Source organism: Cnephaeus nilssonii (assembly GCF_951640355.1).
Source record: "Cnephaeus nilssonii genome assembly, chromosome: 14".
NCBI lineage: Eukaryota > Metazoa > Chordata > Mammalia > Chiroptera > Vespertilionidae > Cnephaeus > Cnephaeus nilssonii.
The window spans coordinates 74,642,859-74,658,677 of NC_137085.1; the positions used below are offsets into that span (position 1 = coordinate 74,642,859).

The following is a 15,819-nucleotide window of genomic DNA, read 5'->3' on the forward strand; positions in this document are numbered from 1 at the left end:
AGTGGGGGTAGTGCTTAGGTAAACAGGTCTTGCAGGACCAGATAATTAGAGACGGGGCAGTGACTAGACTATGGGCTAACAAGAATGTGCATTAGGTTACTGGCACAGATTCAGATTGCTAGCTCCCCAAAAATGTCTCATTTTCCCCATCATCCCCCCTCCCCTTGATCCTCAAGCTGATTTTCAGCGTTGGGGATTCAATAGAAGACTCAAAGCTAGGGAGTAGGGTGTTCAGCAGCACGAGTTTTGTGTTTTGTTTTGTTTTGTTTTTCACCTTCATCACCTAAGGGATTGTGATGTTAGTCCAGAGACCTGGTCTGGAGTAACATCTGGGGCTTCAGAGCTTACTGATTCTATCTATTAGCTGTTCTAAACCTGTTGGCTTTCTTAGAGGAAGGGAGAGGGAGTCTGCACAGGTTTCTTCATCTCCGGCTTCAGAGCAGTTGGAGTGGTGAGAAGCACGCCTTAGGGTCCCATCTATTTCTTCTTCAGTTGGCTCATCGTCCTTGCTCTGCTCATGTCTGTCTAACGGCCTAACATATCTCCCCGAGGATCCTGGCTCTGAATTCTTTCAGGGAAAATGGATGTCAGTGGGCTCCTCTGCTACTTCCATGCTGAAGAGGGATGGGGTTTTCTTTCAGAACCAAGAGATCCTTGCTGTCTGTCAGAGGGACGATGAGGCCTGGGCACAGAAGGAAGTGGGCTTGTGACCTGGCAGAGACAAACTGAATTATAAAATTTAGTATTATTGAGCAATTAGAACAGCAAGAGTTACAACAAATGGTCTGGTGGAAGGGAAAGAAAACATTTCAGTTCTAATAACTCCTATTGAAATAGAATTTTTCTCCTTAAAATCACCCATATGTTTATTAAAGAGCCAAATTAAGACCAATTTATCTATTGCATTCAATTTGGCCTGATTATTTGCATAAACACAACAAGAATGGTAACTGACCACCTTTGCCGGAATTTCATGATTGAATCTCAATGTGCCCGGTAGGGCAGGGAAGCCAAGCCATCCAGCTGCCATCAGGCCTGCCTGCAGTATCTGCTGAGTTAGGTGAATCCTCACCTGCAGCAACTCTCACCCAGTCCTGCACCCTAGGCTTCAAGGCCCATCTCAGCCCTCCTGCTTGTCGTGGCTCAGAGTGCGTGGGGGTTCCTCAGGGACACAGAGGCGCCCTCATTGCTCCCCTTCCACTCTGACCAACCGCCAGTGATGGCAGGGTATGGGCCTGATGCTCCAGCACCAGCTTTTTTCAGGGCTACCAAGCAGAATACCAGGCTTTCTCCATGGCACTCTTATTGGCTTCAAGTCTTCAGAGTCCAGACAGGGCTCTTTAAAACATGACACTCCGGTCAAAGTTTTTGGTCAATAAAACCACCATTGGAAACCAGTCTTATTGAATTTATGCAAAGAAATGTAATGCCATGATTCATTCATTAAGTATTGCCAAATTTCGGAGGGATCATATAGGGAGAAAAATACACTGACCTGCTTTAAGATCTTCTGATTTTTTCTTGCCAGTCCTTTCTATGGACTTTTCAGAGTAATATTTTACCAAATGTATTATAACAAAATAGTAACTGTCTCCAAATGATAAGAAAAAATTTCAAATGACACAGTTATGGATTTCATTATAATGTAAAAGACATGGAATGTTGTCCTTTCTGTAAAACCCAACATTCTATAATATTATAACTAATAACCATTAATTATAACTGTATTTGACAAAGATTCCCATGTACCTTCAGTATAAAATTTTCCTTTATGAGAGAGAAAACAAACATTTGAGGAATTTCAGAGCCTATTGGGATGATCTACTAGTAAAGCCAATTCTAGAGCAAGAGAAATTTTTCTTAAAATTCAAACCCTTGAAGGATTGTCAAACTTGATTTTACCAAAAGATTAAATATTAAAGTATATTAGACAGGAACATAGGCTAGTAAACTTCAGTTCCTGTGATTAAAAGATGGTCCTTTTTTATTAAATACCTGATTAATATAACATAATTATTTTACTAGAAAAGAACTGACCAAAATAAGGCTTATTTCCTAACTTCATTTGTCCTTGGGTGTGGACAGCAAATAACACTAACTGGATTTCTTCTATCAGTCTCCCTCTCTGTTTAGGGAGGCAAAATGCAAATCATTGACTTTTAAGTGTCCTTGGTTTAGGGAAGACAGAGTTTTCTAGATGGTTGCAAACTGCTGTTTAAATATCTCAGTTTCCCTGTTCTGCTTGTCCTGGCTTACTGGCCTGTATCATTTAATTAATTTCCTTTTAACATTTCACTTTTCCTTCTTATTACATACACAACCTTCACAAATTTCACACTTCCAAATTAGCCTTTAAACCTTCCTTCTATGTCCTTCAAAAATGCAAAACCATGCCTCAGACATTCCATTAAGTATTTCTACTCTAATATTCTTCCTTTCTGTCACACCTTCAGCAACTTGTACTGGCCTTTTCTTTTTTCTTTAAAATGTATTAGAATTCTTCACTTTTAGAAACCTTAATTTTTCAATGATTACCAAAAAGTAAACAGTCAGCATTTCTTAGCTTTACATTTATGAACGCATTTTAAATGCACTTTTACTTTCAAGAAAATATACCTTCAACAAAGTACAAGAGACCTTCTGTGATAAAAACTAAAAGCAGGCAAATTAAAACGTGTAACATTATGTTAGTTTTCTGTTTTTGCCTTTCTTATTTTTATGTACATAGATTTTCTGAGCCTATTTTAACAGCTTTCCTACACTTCTATTCTTCCAGACTCTACCTTTGCAGTTTTCTTGAGATGTCAGGCCAACCATTGGTGACAAAATGTAATTTTTAATATTTCTTGGCCCAACAGGCCCACTTTGGAAGAAAATTGAGCAGTGTCTTACAAAACTAAATATATTCTTACCATATGATCCAGCAATCATACACACAGGAGTTGAAAACTTATGTCTAACATAGAAACGCACACTTTGAAACCTATATGTTCATGTTGACCAATGTCACCCCAATAAATTTAATGGAAAAAAATACTGCATACCAATGTTTACATCAGCTTTAGTCACAGTTGTCAAACTTGGAAGCAACCAAGATGCCCTGAGGTAGTTGATGGGTAAATACTGTGGAGCATCCAGACAATGGAATGCTATTTGGCACCAGAACGAAGTCATGAAAGACAATGAGGAATCGGAAATACATATGGCAGTTGACCCTCAAACAACATGGGTTTGAACTGCATGGGCCCACTTATACGCAGGCTTTTTCAATAAATACCTCTACTGGGGTATTTTGTTCTTTTTTTATTATTGATTTTAGAGAGAGTGGAAGCGGGGGGAGAGAGAGTGAGAGAGAGAAACATCAATTTTTTGTCCCACTTATTTATGCATTCATTGATTGATTCTTGTACGTGCCCTGACTGGGGATCAAACCCACAACCTTGGCATATCAGGATGATGCTCTAACCAACTGAGCTACCCGGCCAGGGCCATGATCTGTAGTTGGAAGTCAGTGGATATGGAGGACTGACTGTCTGCATTGATCTATGCCATTTTATCTAAGGGACTTGAGCATCTGCAGGTTTGGGTATCTGCGGGGGTCTTGGAACCAACCCCTCCTTGGATATTGAGGATAAAGTTTTGGGGGAGTCAATGTTATGGGAGGATTTCCCACTGCATTGGGGGGGGGGGGACGCTAAGTTCCACATTGTTCAAGGATCAACTGTAGTAACTGAGAGAAGACAACCCACAAAGTCTACATATTGTATGATTCCAACCATATGACATTCCAAAACAGGCAAATCTATGGAGACAATAAAAAATCAGTGGTTATAAGAGTTGGGTAAGAGGGAGAGAGAAATAGATGAAGCACATAGAATTTCTGGGGCAGTGAAACTATGCTGTATGATACTACAATGGGTACATGTCATTATACGTTTGTCAAAACCCATAGAATGTACAGCCCCAAGAGCGAATGGTAATGTAAACTACAGACCTGGTGATAATGATGGGTCAGTGCAGGTTCATTGATTGTAACAAATGCACCCTCGGGTGTGGGATGTTAATGCTGGAGAAGACTGTGCATTTACAGGGACCAGGGATGGGCAACTCTTCCTATTTTCTGTCAATTTTTCTGTGAACCTAAACCTTCTCTAAAAAATACAGCCTATTTTTAAAATATATATATATTTCCCACTTATATAACAGGTAGCAGGGGTTTTGTTCAATTTATTTATTTATTCTCTCTTTTCCTTATGTGAAAATTTTGATTACTTCTTTGCTTTATCTTGCAGAAGACATATAATAGTCTTGAAATCACAAGACTACTAAATTTAAAAATAATAATATAAAAATAGATTTACTAATAATAATACTATTAAAAAGACTTTAAGATTTCTTAGTATTCTTTTTTTTTAATCAAAATACCCTTCTAGGGATGTAGAGTAAAAAAATGCTATGTTTTAGAGTCATTTGAAATAGCTCTTGAATATGTGGATATGCCATCAGCTTGGAATACAGCTATGTTCATTTATGTTTATTTTTTCAATTAAGGGATTATATTACAATTGAATTAGCCAACAAAAAGGCTCATACTAGAGTCAAAACTTACTTTCCTACTTAACTCTGTGGTTTTCTCTCAGTTTGTCCAGTTTTTTCAAACAGAAGAGTTCAGTGGACCTAGGACATAGTAGGTGCTCAATAGACGAGTGTTGATTATTAAATGGATGAATGAGTAAACAAATAGACTCACCATCATGACTTCTCTTCAGCGATGGCTTTCCCAACAATCCAAACAACTAGATTGCAATTCAACATGAAATGAGAATGTTTCCTAAATCCAAAAATTCCTGCATTTCAAACTGGCTTTTACATAACTGATGAAAATTATTTCTTCATCTGTTTACTAAATTATTGTTTACTACTTACTAACTTCATAAAGAAACACTCAATGACCCGGACTGGCAAGTTTTAAAGAAAGAATGAAAAGGTTCTCTTTGCCGGGCTGATGTGGCTCAGTGGTTGAGCGTCAACCTATGAACCAGGAGGTCAGGATTGATTCCCGCACAGGGCACGCGGGGTTGCTAGCTCAGATCCCCAGTGTGGGGCGTGCAGGAGGCAGCCGATCAATGGTTCTCTCATTTTTGATGTCTCTTTCCCTCTCCCATTCTCTCTGAAATCAATAAAAAATATATATGCATATTTTAAAAATGTAACTCTACACTTAAGATCTGTATAGTACTCCGTTAATGATTACTTGGAAAAGGAAGTGGCAGGGGCTGGGTTAAAAACGGAATATAAGCTAACACAATAGCGATGCTATTGGATCCGATATATGGTTGTCCTGGGAAAGAAAATCCGCGGCACCTGCTTCTCCTGAGTAAGAACTCCGGTCAGCCCAAGAGACGGCTTTCTTCCTAAATAACACTTTTCTCGCCTCGGACCCACCTCACTCTTCCGACCAGGAGTGTTTCTGTCAGCCACGCACACACATCCAGACCTGCGGAGCCGGGTGGAAACCGAGAGCCGCACACCCTCACCTCGGAGCCGCTGGACGCGAGAAGCTCAATCCAGTGACCCGCACTCTGCGCAGCCCGCTTCCCCCGCGCCCTGCGCCTCCACAAGCCCCGCCTCCCCCAAGCCCCGCCTCCACAAGCCCCGCCTCCACAAGCACCGCCTCCACAAGCACCGCCTCCAAGCACCGCCTCCAAGCACCGCCCCCACAAGCACCGCCCCACAAGCACCGCCTCCACAAGCCCCGCCCCAAGCACCGCCCCCACAAGCACCGCCTCCAAGCACCGCCTCCAAGCACCGCCCCCACAAGCACCGCCCCCACAAGCCCCGCCTCCCAAAGCCCCACCTCCCCAAGACCCCCTTCCGCTGAGCCCCGCCCTCCGCGGAGCCCCGCCTCCCCGTGACCCTGGCGCCCACCTCGGCGCCTGTGTGTCCCACCCACTCGGGCCCGCGAAGTCAGGACGCGATGGCCGCGCCGGCCCTGGCCCCGATCACGCGGCAGGTCAGCGGCCGCACCGCCACAGTCCCGGTTCCGAGCTGCCCCGCCGCTGCTGCCCTGGTCCCGAGCGGCCCCGCGCGCGGGCAACCACTGGCCGACGCCGTGGCCGAGCTTCCCGTGCTGGACTCGAGCGGAAGGCGGGTGCCGTTCGGCGCGCTGTTCCGGGAGCGCCGGGCCGTCGTGGTCTTCGTGCGGGTGAGCGCGGGCGGCGGGGCGACCTGGGCAGGGACCTCGCCCGCAGCTGGGAGACACTTCGGGGCCCCGGAGGGTCGGGTCGAAGGCGGATTCCGCCCGGCCGTTCCCGTGGCCGCCCACTAGGGGCGCCCGGAACGCGCTAGCCGAGGCCCTTGTCTCCGCAGCGAGGAGGCCTCGCGGGGACGGGGTGCGGCCCAGCTTTAAAGCGCTTCGGGCGCCGCGATACCCTTTTCCACCCAACGGGGGTGCTGGGTTAGCGTCGTGCGAAACGAAGCACTTGGTCTTTGCGGAACCCGGAGGGTGTCCGTCGCTAACTTGTTCTTTTTGCCGGTTGGGGTTTCAGCATTTCCTGTGTTACACCTGCAAGGAGTACGTGGAAGATCTAGCCAAAATCCCCAAGAGTTTCTTACAAGTAAGTTTCCTGAGAGTGAACAGCAGCGTGCCTGCCTCAGGGGACCCTGTGCAAGTCACCCACATTTATAAGCAGTGCAGTGGGGGTCGGTGAGGAGCTGCCTGAGACCCAGGTTATCACCTTCCCGCACCTCCCAGCACCTCCTAAAAGGAAGGACGCATTAGAGATCTATTCCTGTTTTCATATATTGGTTACTGCAGCTTATAAACATGCTAACCGCAGTAATACTTTTGATGTTACCTAGTAACCTGCCTATTCACAAATGTTGAATGACAATGACCAAAAACACAAATGCTGGCAATTACTGAGATTTCTTTCCTTAATTTTGTAATAAAAACACCACATAGTTGTTCATTATAGGAAAATACTAATATATCTTAAAGGTGAAAAATTGTATTTGTAATGGCGTACACATTCCATATACCTGTGACAACCAAACACATGTGTTTTTCGTCAGGCACATACATAGAGATTTGTCCCCAGGTGAGCTTTCGAGTGAAGCCATTGGGCAGCCTTTGTAAAACTCAGATCTATGTTCCCCAGACCTTACCATTGGGATGTGAAAAAATAAAACTGATTGAATAATACTACTTTAATCATTTTTATTCTTTGCTAAAATATTTTTATTGATTTGTTTTAGAGAGAGGGGAAGGGAGAGGGAGAGAGAGAAACCTCATGTGAGAGTGAAACATCAATAGGCTGCCTCCTGCATGCCCCCTAGCGGGGACTGAGCCCACAGCCTTTGGGTACGTAGGACACCACCCAGATAACTGTAGGACTATTCTTTTTTGAAGTACACTTTTGAGAGGAGTGTAGAGAATTATTGACTATATTAAAGTTCTTACTTAGCAAAAGATCATCAGAATGAAACATTTTACCATACATTTCTTTGCTTTGACTCACACACTTTTCCCATTTATTCCATTCTTCCAGAAGCTTATAGAGATGGTTTTGGAATGGAATGGATAAGGGGAAGTTTTAGGAAACATAATTTCTAATAGTATTTACATGTGTGTTTTTTTCTCCTAAAGGAAGCAGATGTCACCCTTATAGTGATTGGACAGTCATCCTACCATCATATTGAGGTAAATGTATAACAAGTTGAAAAATTAACAGATTAAAACTAACAGACATAGCAAGAATATGATTTGAACCACTAAGTGTAGGTTATATTTATTGAAATTAAGTTAGACTATAATTATTTTTCTCTCATTTTTTTCTTATAAAGATCCCACATATTCTCTTTTTGTAGCCTTTCTGCAAACTGACTGGGTATTGTCATGAAATCTACGTTGATCCTGAGAGAGAAATTTACAAAAGATTGGGAATGAAAAGAGGTGAAGAAGTTACATCCTCAGGTAACTTACACATGACATGTCTCAAATAGAAAACACTGATGATGTATTTTTACATTTGAATCTATATGCTTAGGGGAATAAATGGTAAGTTAATAATTCAGACTGTTTTTTATGATTCCTGTAAGCAGTCCAGATACACCAGACCCTAAAAGATTCCTTTCTGGGGGTGTAATGACATGGAAAGCTGCGAAGTACTAAACATAAAGATCTGTAATGTGGGTATAGGTGTGTGTGTGTGTGTGTGATGAAAAAGATTTTAAAAGATATTGCAGCCGAAACCGGTTTGGCTCAGTGGATAGAGCGTCAGCCTGCGGACTGGAGGGTCCCAGGTTCGATTCCGGTCAAGGGCATGTACCTTGGTTGTGGGCACATCCCCAGTAGGGGGTGTGCAAGAGGCAGCTGATTGATGTTTCTCTCTTATTGACATTTCTAGCTCTCTATTCCCTCTCCCTCTCTGTAAAAAATCAATAAAATATATTTTAAAAAAAAGATATTGCAGTGCTAACCCCAACTAATGGAAGTGAGAAAAATGTCTTTTATGTGTTTTTAAAATGAGTACATTTTACTTTTATGATTAAAAGAAAATTATTGCTTAAGCTAATATACTTTTACTAGGGGCCCAGTGCACGAATTCATGCACTTTGAAAGGAACTGTGGGCCGCGAGGCTGTGGTGGGCACAGGGGTGAGTCTCAGCCCATCCTCTGCGCCCCCCAGCTCCTCCCGCTGCAGCCCCCGTCCCCCGTCTGCCAGCAGCCCCGCTCCTGCCACCACATCTCCCACGCGCTGACAGTGCTGACTCTGCTCAGACCCGCCAATGGCGCGGAGCAATTGGGGTTGGTGCCAGCAGCGGGTGCAAGCTGAGCCGGCGCCGTCAGCAGGTGTGAGTGGTGGATGCCCCGATCACCCCTCAGGAGCAGGGGGAGGTGGAGAAGCCCTTCAGAGGCAATTGGGGCGAGCAGCTGCCACACACACCTGCTGATGGTGCCGAGCAATTGAGGCCGGCGCTGTGTGCTGGCAGTGGGTGCCAGCAGCGGGTGCGAGCGGGGTCGGTGCTGACAGCAGATGTGAGCACCTGGTGGGACCACGGCACGTGGGAGCAAAGAATTTTCAGTAACCACCAGAGGCTCACCCTGATGATAGCGACCGGTGCCCCATCTTGGTCTGGTGTCCCCGCTCACCTGCTACACCATCCCACCACGGCCAATGCCCACCATGTTTCACGCGTGCCCCCTGGTGGTCAATGCACATCATAGCGACTGGTTGTTCGGTGGTTCAGTTGTTGCGCCATTCGGTCTATTTGCATGTTAGGGTTTTATATATATAGATACCTTATCTTCATGACTTTGGTTTATGTCCTTTCATTGATGAAATCTTGGTTTCATTTGAAGCCCAACTCAAAGGGGCTCTTAATAGCTCTTCGAGCAGGAGTAAATGCTCCCTCGCTGTATTTTAACAGCACCTTGTACTTCCTTGTATACTTAGCTATTGCGCGTAAAGTGGCTGGGAGTGTAGTTAGGTGAAGAGTTTGATGTTTTATTCACCATTATGTGGTCCACATTCCCTGCCCTTAGCACAATTCTTTATAATTAATAGAGCTTAGTCAGCTCCAGGTGAGCTGCTAATCTGCGGTTTAGGTGGGAAGAACTTGGCTCTGAGATGCCAGTAAGAGAACTCGAACTCAGATCATTCATCTCCACAAACATTATTGAGCTCTCGCTAGTGATAACCACTGTGCTGAGCGCTCCGGGAGGTGGTGGTAGATGACAGACACAGCCCTGCCCTCCCGGCACATCCTCTACTCTGAGAGCCAGAAGCAAACAGCTCATTCCGATCAGGTGAAGGGTTTGTAAGAGAGGAAAGCATGTGCTGGGGATACCTGTGCCAGAAAAGCGGGGGGAGAGTGTATCTGGGAAGGCTTCTCAGAGGAGGTGGCGTCTAAGCTCACTTTTTAAATAGGTTTTTATTGATTTTTTTTTTTTTTTTTGAGAGAGAGAAAGAGAGAGGGAGTGAGATATAGAAACATTGATTGGCTGCCTCCTGCACGCCCCCTACAGGGATCAAGCCCCCAACCCAGGCATAGCTTTCATGACAGGACCCAGTCAGTTTGCAGGAATGGACCCAGTGACCTCTTGGTGCATGGGAGGAAGCTCAATCCCCTGAGCCACACCGGCCAGGCTAAGCTCACTCTTAGGGAAGTGCAGGTCCCTGCATCTGGCCAGAGTCTATAAGGCAGTTTGGGAATTGGGGTGAGCCAAGGACAGGTTGTGGCCAATTCATGCCGAGTATGGGGTGACATGCCAAGGAGTTCGGGTCTGGTCTGGAGGCAGTGTGCGGGTGGGGCTTGTACAAGTACTTAAAGTGGACAAGGTATGACACAGTCACAATCCAGGGTGGAGGAGGAATTGGAACCCACCACCAGAGGCAGTGAAATTAGTGAGAAGGTTGTAATGAAGGGCGGGAAAGCAATGACAGGCCTCAAGTCCTAGGGGTGGCTGGCAGGAGGGGACGGATTGGGGAGCTATTTATGAGCGAGTTAACATGACCCATTTCTAATGTTTTTAAAGAAAGCAACTTAAACTTTACTAAAGCTGTTGGTGAGCTGGCATAAACACTGAGTTCGCGCTTTTTCTCTCTTTAGTGTAGGAAATTTCAGCAGTGCCAGTGTGGACTTACTCTTTGATAGGCTGATTTCCGGTTCTGCAACGGAGTCTCAGTGTGTGAATGGTCTCTGTCTCACTTAGCACTTTAGATGTAAACTGTGAGTTTCACTTCAGTAGCACCTCACCATGCATTGCCACAACAAAGATAAGGATTTGAATTCTAGACAAAATATATCCTTGTGATTATAAGAGAGGGGATAGTCACATATTTTAAGCCTCTTTGACTTGTGTTAAAGTACTGTATTCCCAAACAGAAAATATTAGGTTCTTATAAAATAATTTTTAAAAGTTCCTTCCTGAAACAGTATAAATCTCAGTCTCAAAATAGTCCTCCTTGAGATCAACACACTAAATAATACTATACAGCTATAAATTTATTTTATTGTTATTATTTTAATCCTCACCTGAGAAGTGAGGACATTTTTTCCCATTGATTTTAGAGAGAGTGGAAGGGAGGGGGAGAGGGAGAGAAACATCGATGTGACAGACACACATCCATTGGTTGCCTCCCAAGGAGTGTGCTTCTCAGCAGAGACTGTTAAATTCTAGGCTGTGAAATCTTCTTCAGTTGAAGTTCTAACATTTCAGAATTATCAAATGACCTCTTCTTGGACAGGAGGAGATAGTTTGGATTTCTGAATATTTATTGTAGGTGAAGAATCCTATAAAATAGTAAAATTTAGTCTTTTCCCCATGTCTCCAAGTGAATGCACCTGTGTTTGTTTCTTGGTAAGATGACTGCATTCTAATGTAAACATGAAAGAAATAGAGGAGTTCATGAGATGGAGGAAAATAACAAGCTTCTGGGAATATTAAGAAATCAGGCAATTCGCCCAGGTTGGGTAGCTCAGCTGGTGAGAGCATCGTCCCCACATGCCAAAGTTGCAGGTTCGATCTCTGGTCAGGGCACATACAAGAATCAACCAATGAATGCATGAGTAAGTGGAACAATCTCTCTTTCTCTCTCTCTCTCTCTCTCTCTTTCTCTCTCTCTCTCTCTCTCTCTCTCTCTCTCTCGCTCTCGCTCTCCCTCCCTTCTTTCCCTTCCTCCCTCCCTTCCTCTCTAAAGTCAACAAATAAATTTTTTTTTTAAAAGATATCCTCAACCAGGGACACTTTTGCCCCCAGGGACATTTGACATTCTGGAGAATTTTTAGTCGTCACAACTTGGTGGGTAGTGGGTGCCATGTCATCTAGTGGGTGTAGAGGGCAAGGGTGCTGCTAAGCACCCTACATTGCACAGGACAAGGAATGCTCTCGTCTGAAGCATCAGTAGTGGAAGGCTGAGAAACGGTTCTTTGAAGGAAAAATAGACAAGTCGGAAGTTAAGATGACACACAAGAAAGAGGAGTAACGTTACCTCTTTAATATCTAATCGAATATAAAATGATAGCATCTAAAGACACTTTCTAATATTTCAGGACCGAGCCCCCATATAAAGTCAAACATACTCTCAGGAAGCATTTGGAGCCTGTGGCGGGCGGTGACCGGCCCGCTTTTTGATTTTCAAGGAGATCCAGTTCAGCAAGGTGGGACCCTCGTTTTAGGTCCAGGTAAGCATCAAAGCCCAGGCCTGAGGACACTTCATGTGCTTTAGAAGTCCAGGGGCTACCTGCTTTCTTCGTAAAATAGCGACCACGTGAAAATGGGCAGCTTGACATTGTGGCAGTCAGGATGCTGTGCTTTCTCAGGGGACCCCTTGTGTTTTCAAAGGCGTGTGTATATTTTGATGTCTGTCCATTGGATGTAATGTGCCCATCATTCCAGGCCCGAGGGTTTTCAGGTATTTGCGACAGGAAGTCAGCGGTGGTTTGGTGGACTGTATGTGGCTATAACACTTGAAAAAAATTCAATGGATGCTCTGGCCAGGTGGCTCCGTTGATTGGAGCGACATCCTGTACACCAAAGGGTTGCGGGTTAGATATCTGGTCAGGGCACATACCTAGTTGCGGGTTCTATCCCTGGCCGGTGTGTGTATGGGAGGCAACTGATGGATGTTTCCCTTTCACATTGATATTTCTCTCTCTCTCAAATCAATAAAAAAATATCCTTGGTCTCACCGATGTGGCTCAGTGGTTGAGCGTGGACCCATGAACCTGGGGGTTGTGGTTCAATTCCAGGTCAGGGCACACGCCCAGGTTTTGAGCTCTATCCCCAACTGGCAGCCAATTGATAATTCTCTCTCATCATAACTGTTCCTATCTCTCCCTCTTCCTTCCTCTCTCTGAAAGTCAATAAAAGCATTTAAAAAAAATAAAAACATATCCTTGAGTGAGGATTGAAACAAACAAAAAAAAGAAGTTCAATGGAAGTGAACATTCCAAATAGGAGAAAGTCATCAAGCACTTTTTTTGGGTCAATAGATGAGTCAATCTAGGTAGTTCTCTCTAACAAAACAAGGAGATTTGCTCAGTTCAGAAAGCACGTCGGCCCCAGGGACAGCTCATTCACTAACAATCATAAAAGCCACATGCTTTCCGTGGCTTTATTGGCCAGTTCGGAGCACCTGAAACTCCTTTGGCCCCACTCTGCTCAGTGGTTGAGTGTGAATCTCTGCCACCTCCCAGGACTGAGTCAGGGACAAACACTCACTGACAGTGCCAAAAAGCAGCTGTAAACTGTTTTTCTGGGTTCTTCTTCCTCTTTAAAATGGTCCACGTTAGTGAGTGTAGCTTCTAAGAGTTATATAATTTGCATTTACTTTAATCCATTCCCGATAGCTAGAAGGAACTTAGAGAGGATTTTGACCAAACATTATGACTTTTGGGCCTGTTGCGTGTGGAACACTACAACAAGCTAAACTCTGTTACTTAAACTCCCTTTCCCTCTCGAGTGTACACCAGTTAGACCCGCGAGAAGCAGCCATGTTTTATGGGGTCCTGTAATTCGCCCGGAACAGCATTAGCCACATTTCCGATGGACTGGTTTCCATCCTCAGATTGGACGGTGTTTTTCTGAGCCCCTCACCTCCACGTCTCGGTGCCACCGGACCACACGTTCAGTTGTGTCGGGATGGAGGGCGCAGCGAGAGTGTCATCTGTGTCCAAGTTGGGAACCCACTTACTAGGAGATTTTGATACCACCTCCTGGAGGAAATAGAGCTCCTCTAAGGAGAAAGCCGGGTGTGTGTATTTATACACATCTATATCATGGTTAAGCCAGTAGTTCATTTGCCTTTTTTGTATTATTTGATAATAAGCCAGTTTATGATATTAAATCTATAGTGATGACTAGAGACAGCAGATAAGTACAATGCAGAAAACATGCCTCTAATAATGTTTCCTTAATCTACTGTTTTAAGTTAAAATTCTCATCTTGAGCCCAAGAATATAAGTAAACAGAACTGGACTATAAATTATGACTTACTTATATTTGAGCAGTAAAAGAATTGTGGACATCTAAGTGTATCCTAACTGATTGTCTTAATGTCCTTATTTTCAGCTCCTTTTGGTCTACAGTTATAATGCATATAGCCTTTTTAAAAAATATTTTTTATTGGGGGTGGGTGAAGATGTACAAAGGAGGGGAACACCTACAATAATGTCAACATTAAAAATTTTTAATAAATAAAAATAACAAAAAAATAAAAAGATACTTGCAAAGTGAAAAGAAAAATATCTTTTTTTATTTTTAGAGAGAGAGGAATAGAGAGAGAAATATAGATGTGAGAGTGAAATATCAATGGCTACCCTGTACTCCCATTACTGAGCCTGAAACCCTGGTCTGTGCCCTGACCGGGAATAGTATGGGCAATCTTTCAGTGCACAGGATAATGCCCAATCAACCGAGTTACACTGGCCAATGTGCAGACAGCCTATTAAATCAGTATTTGGGAGTGAATTTTTTAAGCGAGTGATTTATTCCATTATTACATTTAAGAAACAGATGTGATTTTCCAGCTTGCTATCTATGTCAGTTCCATTTTCTGCCTGTTTGACAGGATATTTTATTTAATTATAACCTAATAGGAGGTCATAATTTAAGAATCGTGCCCCTTGGATCTCATAAACATTAAGTATCACTCTTATTTAAACATATCCTTTTAAAATTATTATGGTACTACACATTGAATATAATGTACTCTGGGTGATTAATTTTTTCCTGTGGACTAATTAAAAGTTGACAAGCGTCCTTGATTCTAGTAAGCAATAAATCCAATAGGTAATAATGTATGCCAACCTCTGCCTTTATTCTTATTGTCTTCTAGGTCACTACATCCATTTTATACACCGTGACAGGAATAGATTGGATCACAAACCCATCAACTCTGTTTTACAGCTTGTGGGAGTCCAGCAGGTGGACTTCACAGGCAGACCTTCAGTTATCCATGTGTGACAGACAGACTGCCACTTTCAGACGGACCCTCGCGATGTGGTGTGAAATGTCGGAGTGTATATCCTTGTGTAGTGTCTACTTTGTCAGCCTTTGAGGAGTTCTGAAAACATAGAGACATGTACCAGTTGAACCACATGCTGAGAGGCATTGATTGTCAAAAATGTGATGTATATTTATAATTTTATGGCTTTTAAAGTTTTAAACAAAATTTTATTTATACAAAATACAACTTTTTTGTGTTTTTTCTTTGTTACTCCTCACTTGAGAATATTTTCTCCATTGATTTCCAGAGAGAGTAGTATGGAAGGGGAAAGAAAGAGAGAGAGAAACATCAATTGAGAGAGACACATAGATTGGTTGCCTCCCGCATGCACCCTGACCCTGGGCGGGGATCGAGCCTGCAACTGAAGTATGTGCCCTTGACCGGAATTGAACCTGCAACCCTTCAGTCTGTGGGCCAATGCTCTATTACCGGAGCCAAACTGGCTAGAGCCAAAATAAAATTTTAAAAGCCATAAAATAGTAAATACTATTCTTTATCTTATATTCTTATATATCCATTCAATGAAAGGTTTTTTTTTTGGGGGGGGGGGGGGCCATAAAAGCATAAATCCTTATGAAGAACATATAAGGGGAAAGTTAAGCAATTCAACACAGTTTTATCCAGTGGAAAAAGTAAAAAAAGGATATTAAATTCTTACCTATTATATAACATAATCACATTTTTATATGTATTTATATTTTTGTATGCTTAGAAAAAAAGAAACAGAATCTTTTAAAAATTTATTGTTTTAAGCCTGACCCGAGGATATTTTTCCATTGCTTTTTTAGCTAGAGTGGAAGAAAGG

General features: G+C 43.2%; 1 protein-coding gene across 2 annotated transcripts; it reads left to right on the plus strand.

Moving 5' to 3' along the window:
* The first annotated feature begins 5,912 nt into the window (after window positions 1-5,912).
* Window positions 5,913-15,788, plus strand: PRXL2C (peroxiredoxin like 2C). 2 transcript variants are annotated; one of them, XM_079791462.1, is made up of 6 exons: window positions 5,913-6,205; window positions 6,549-6,617; window positions 7,649-7,702; window positions 7,870-7,975; window positions 12,058-12,189; window positions 14,844-15,788. In XM_079791462.1, exons 1-6 carry the CDS (start codon window positions 5,978-5,980, stop codon window positions 14,969-14,971), a joined length of 717 nt encoding a protein of 238 aa, XP_079647588.1. In that variant the 5' UTR covers window positions 5,913-5,977; the 3' UTR covers window positions 14,972-15,788. The 2 variants fall into 2 exon arrangements, with proteins under 2 accessions (XP_079647588.1, XP_079647589.1); XM_079791463.1 differs by lacking the exon at window positions 12,058-12,189.
* The last annotated feature ends 31 nt before the right edge of the window (window positions 15,789-15,819 follow it).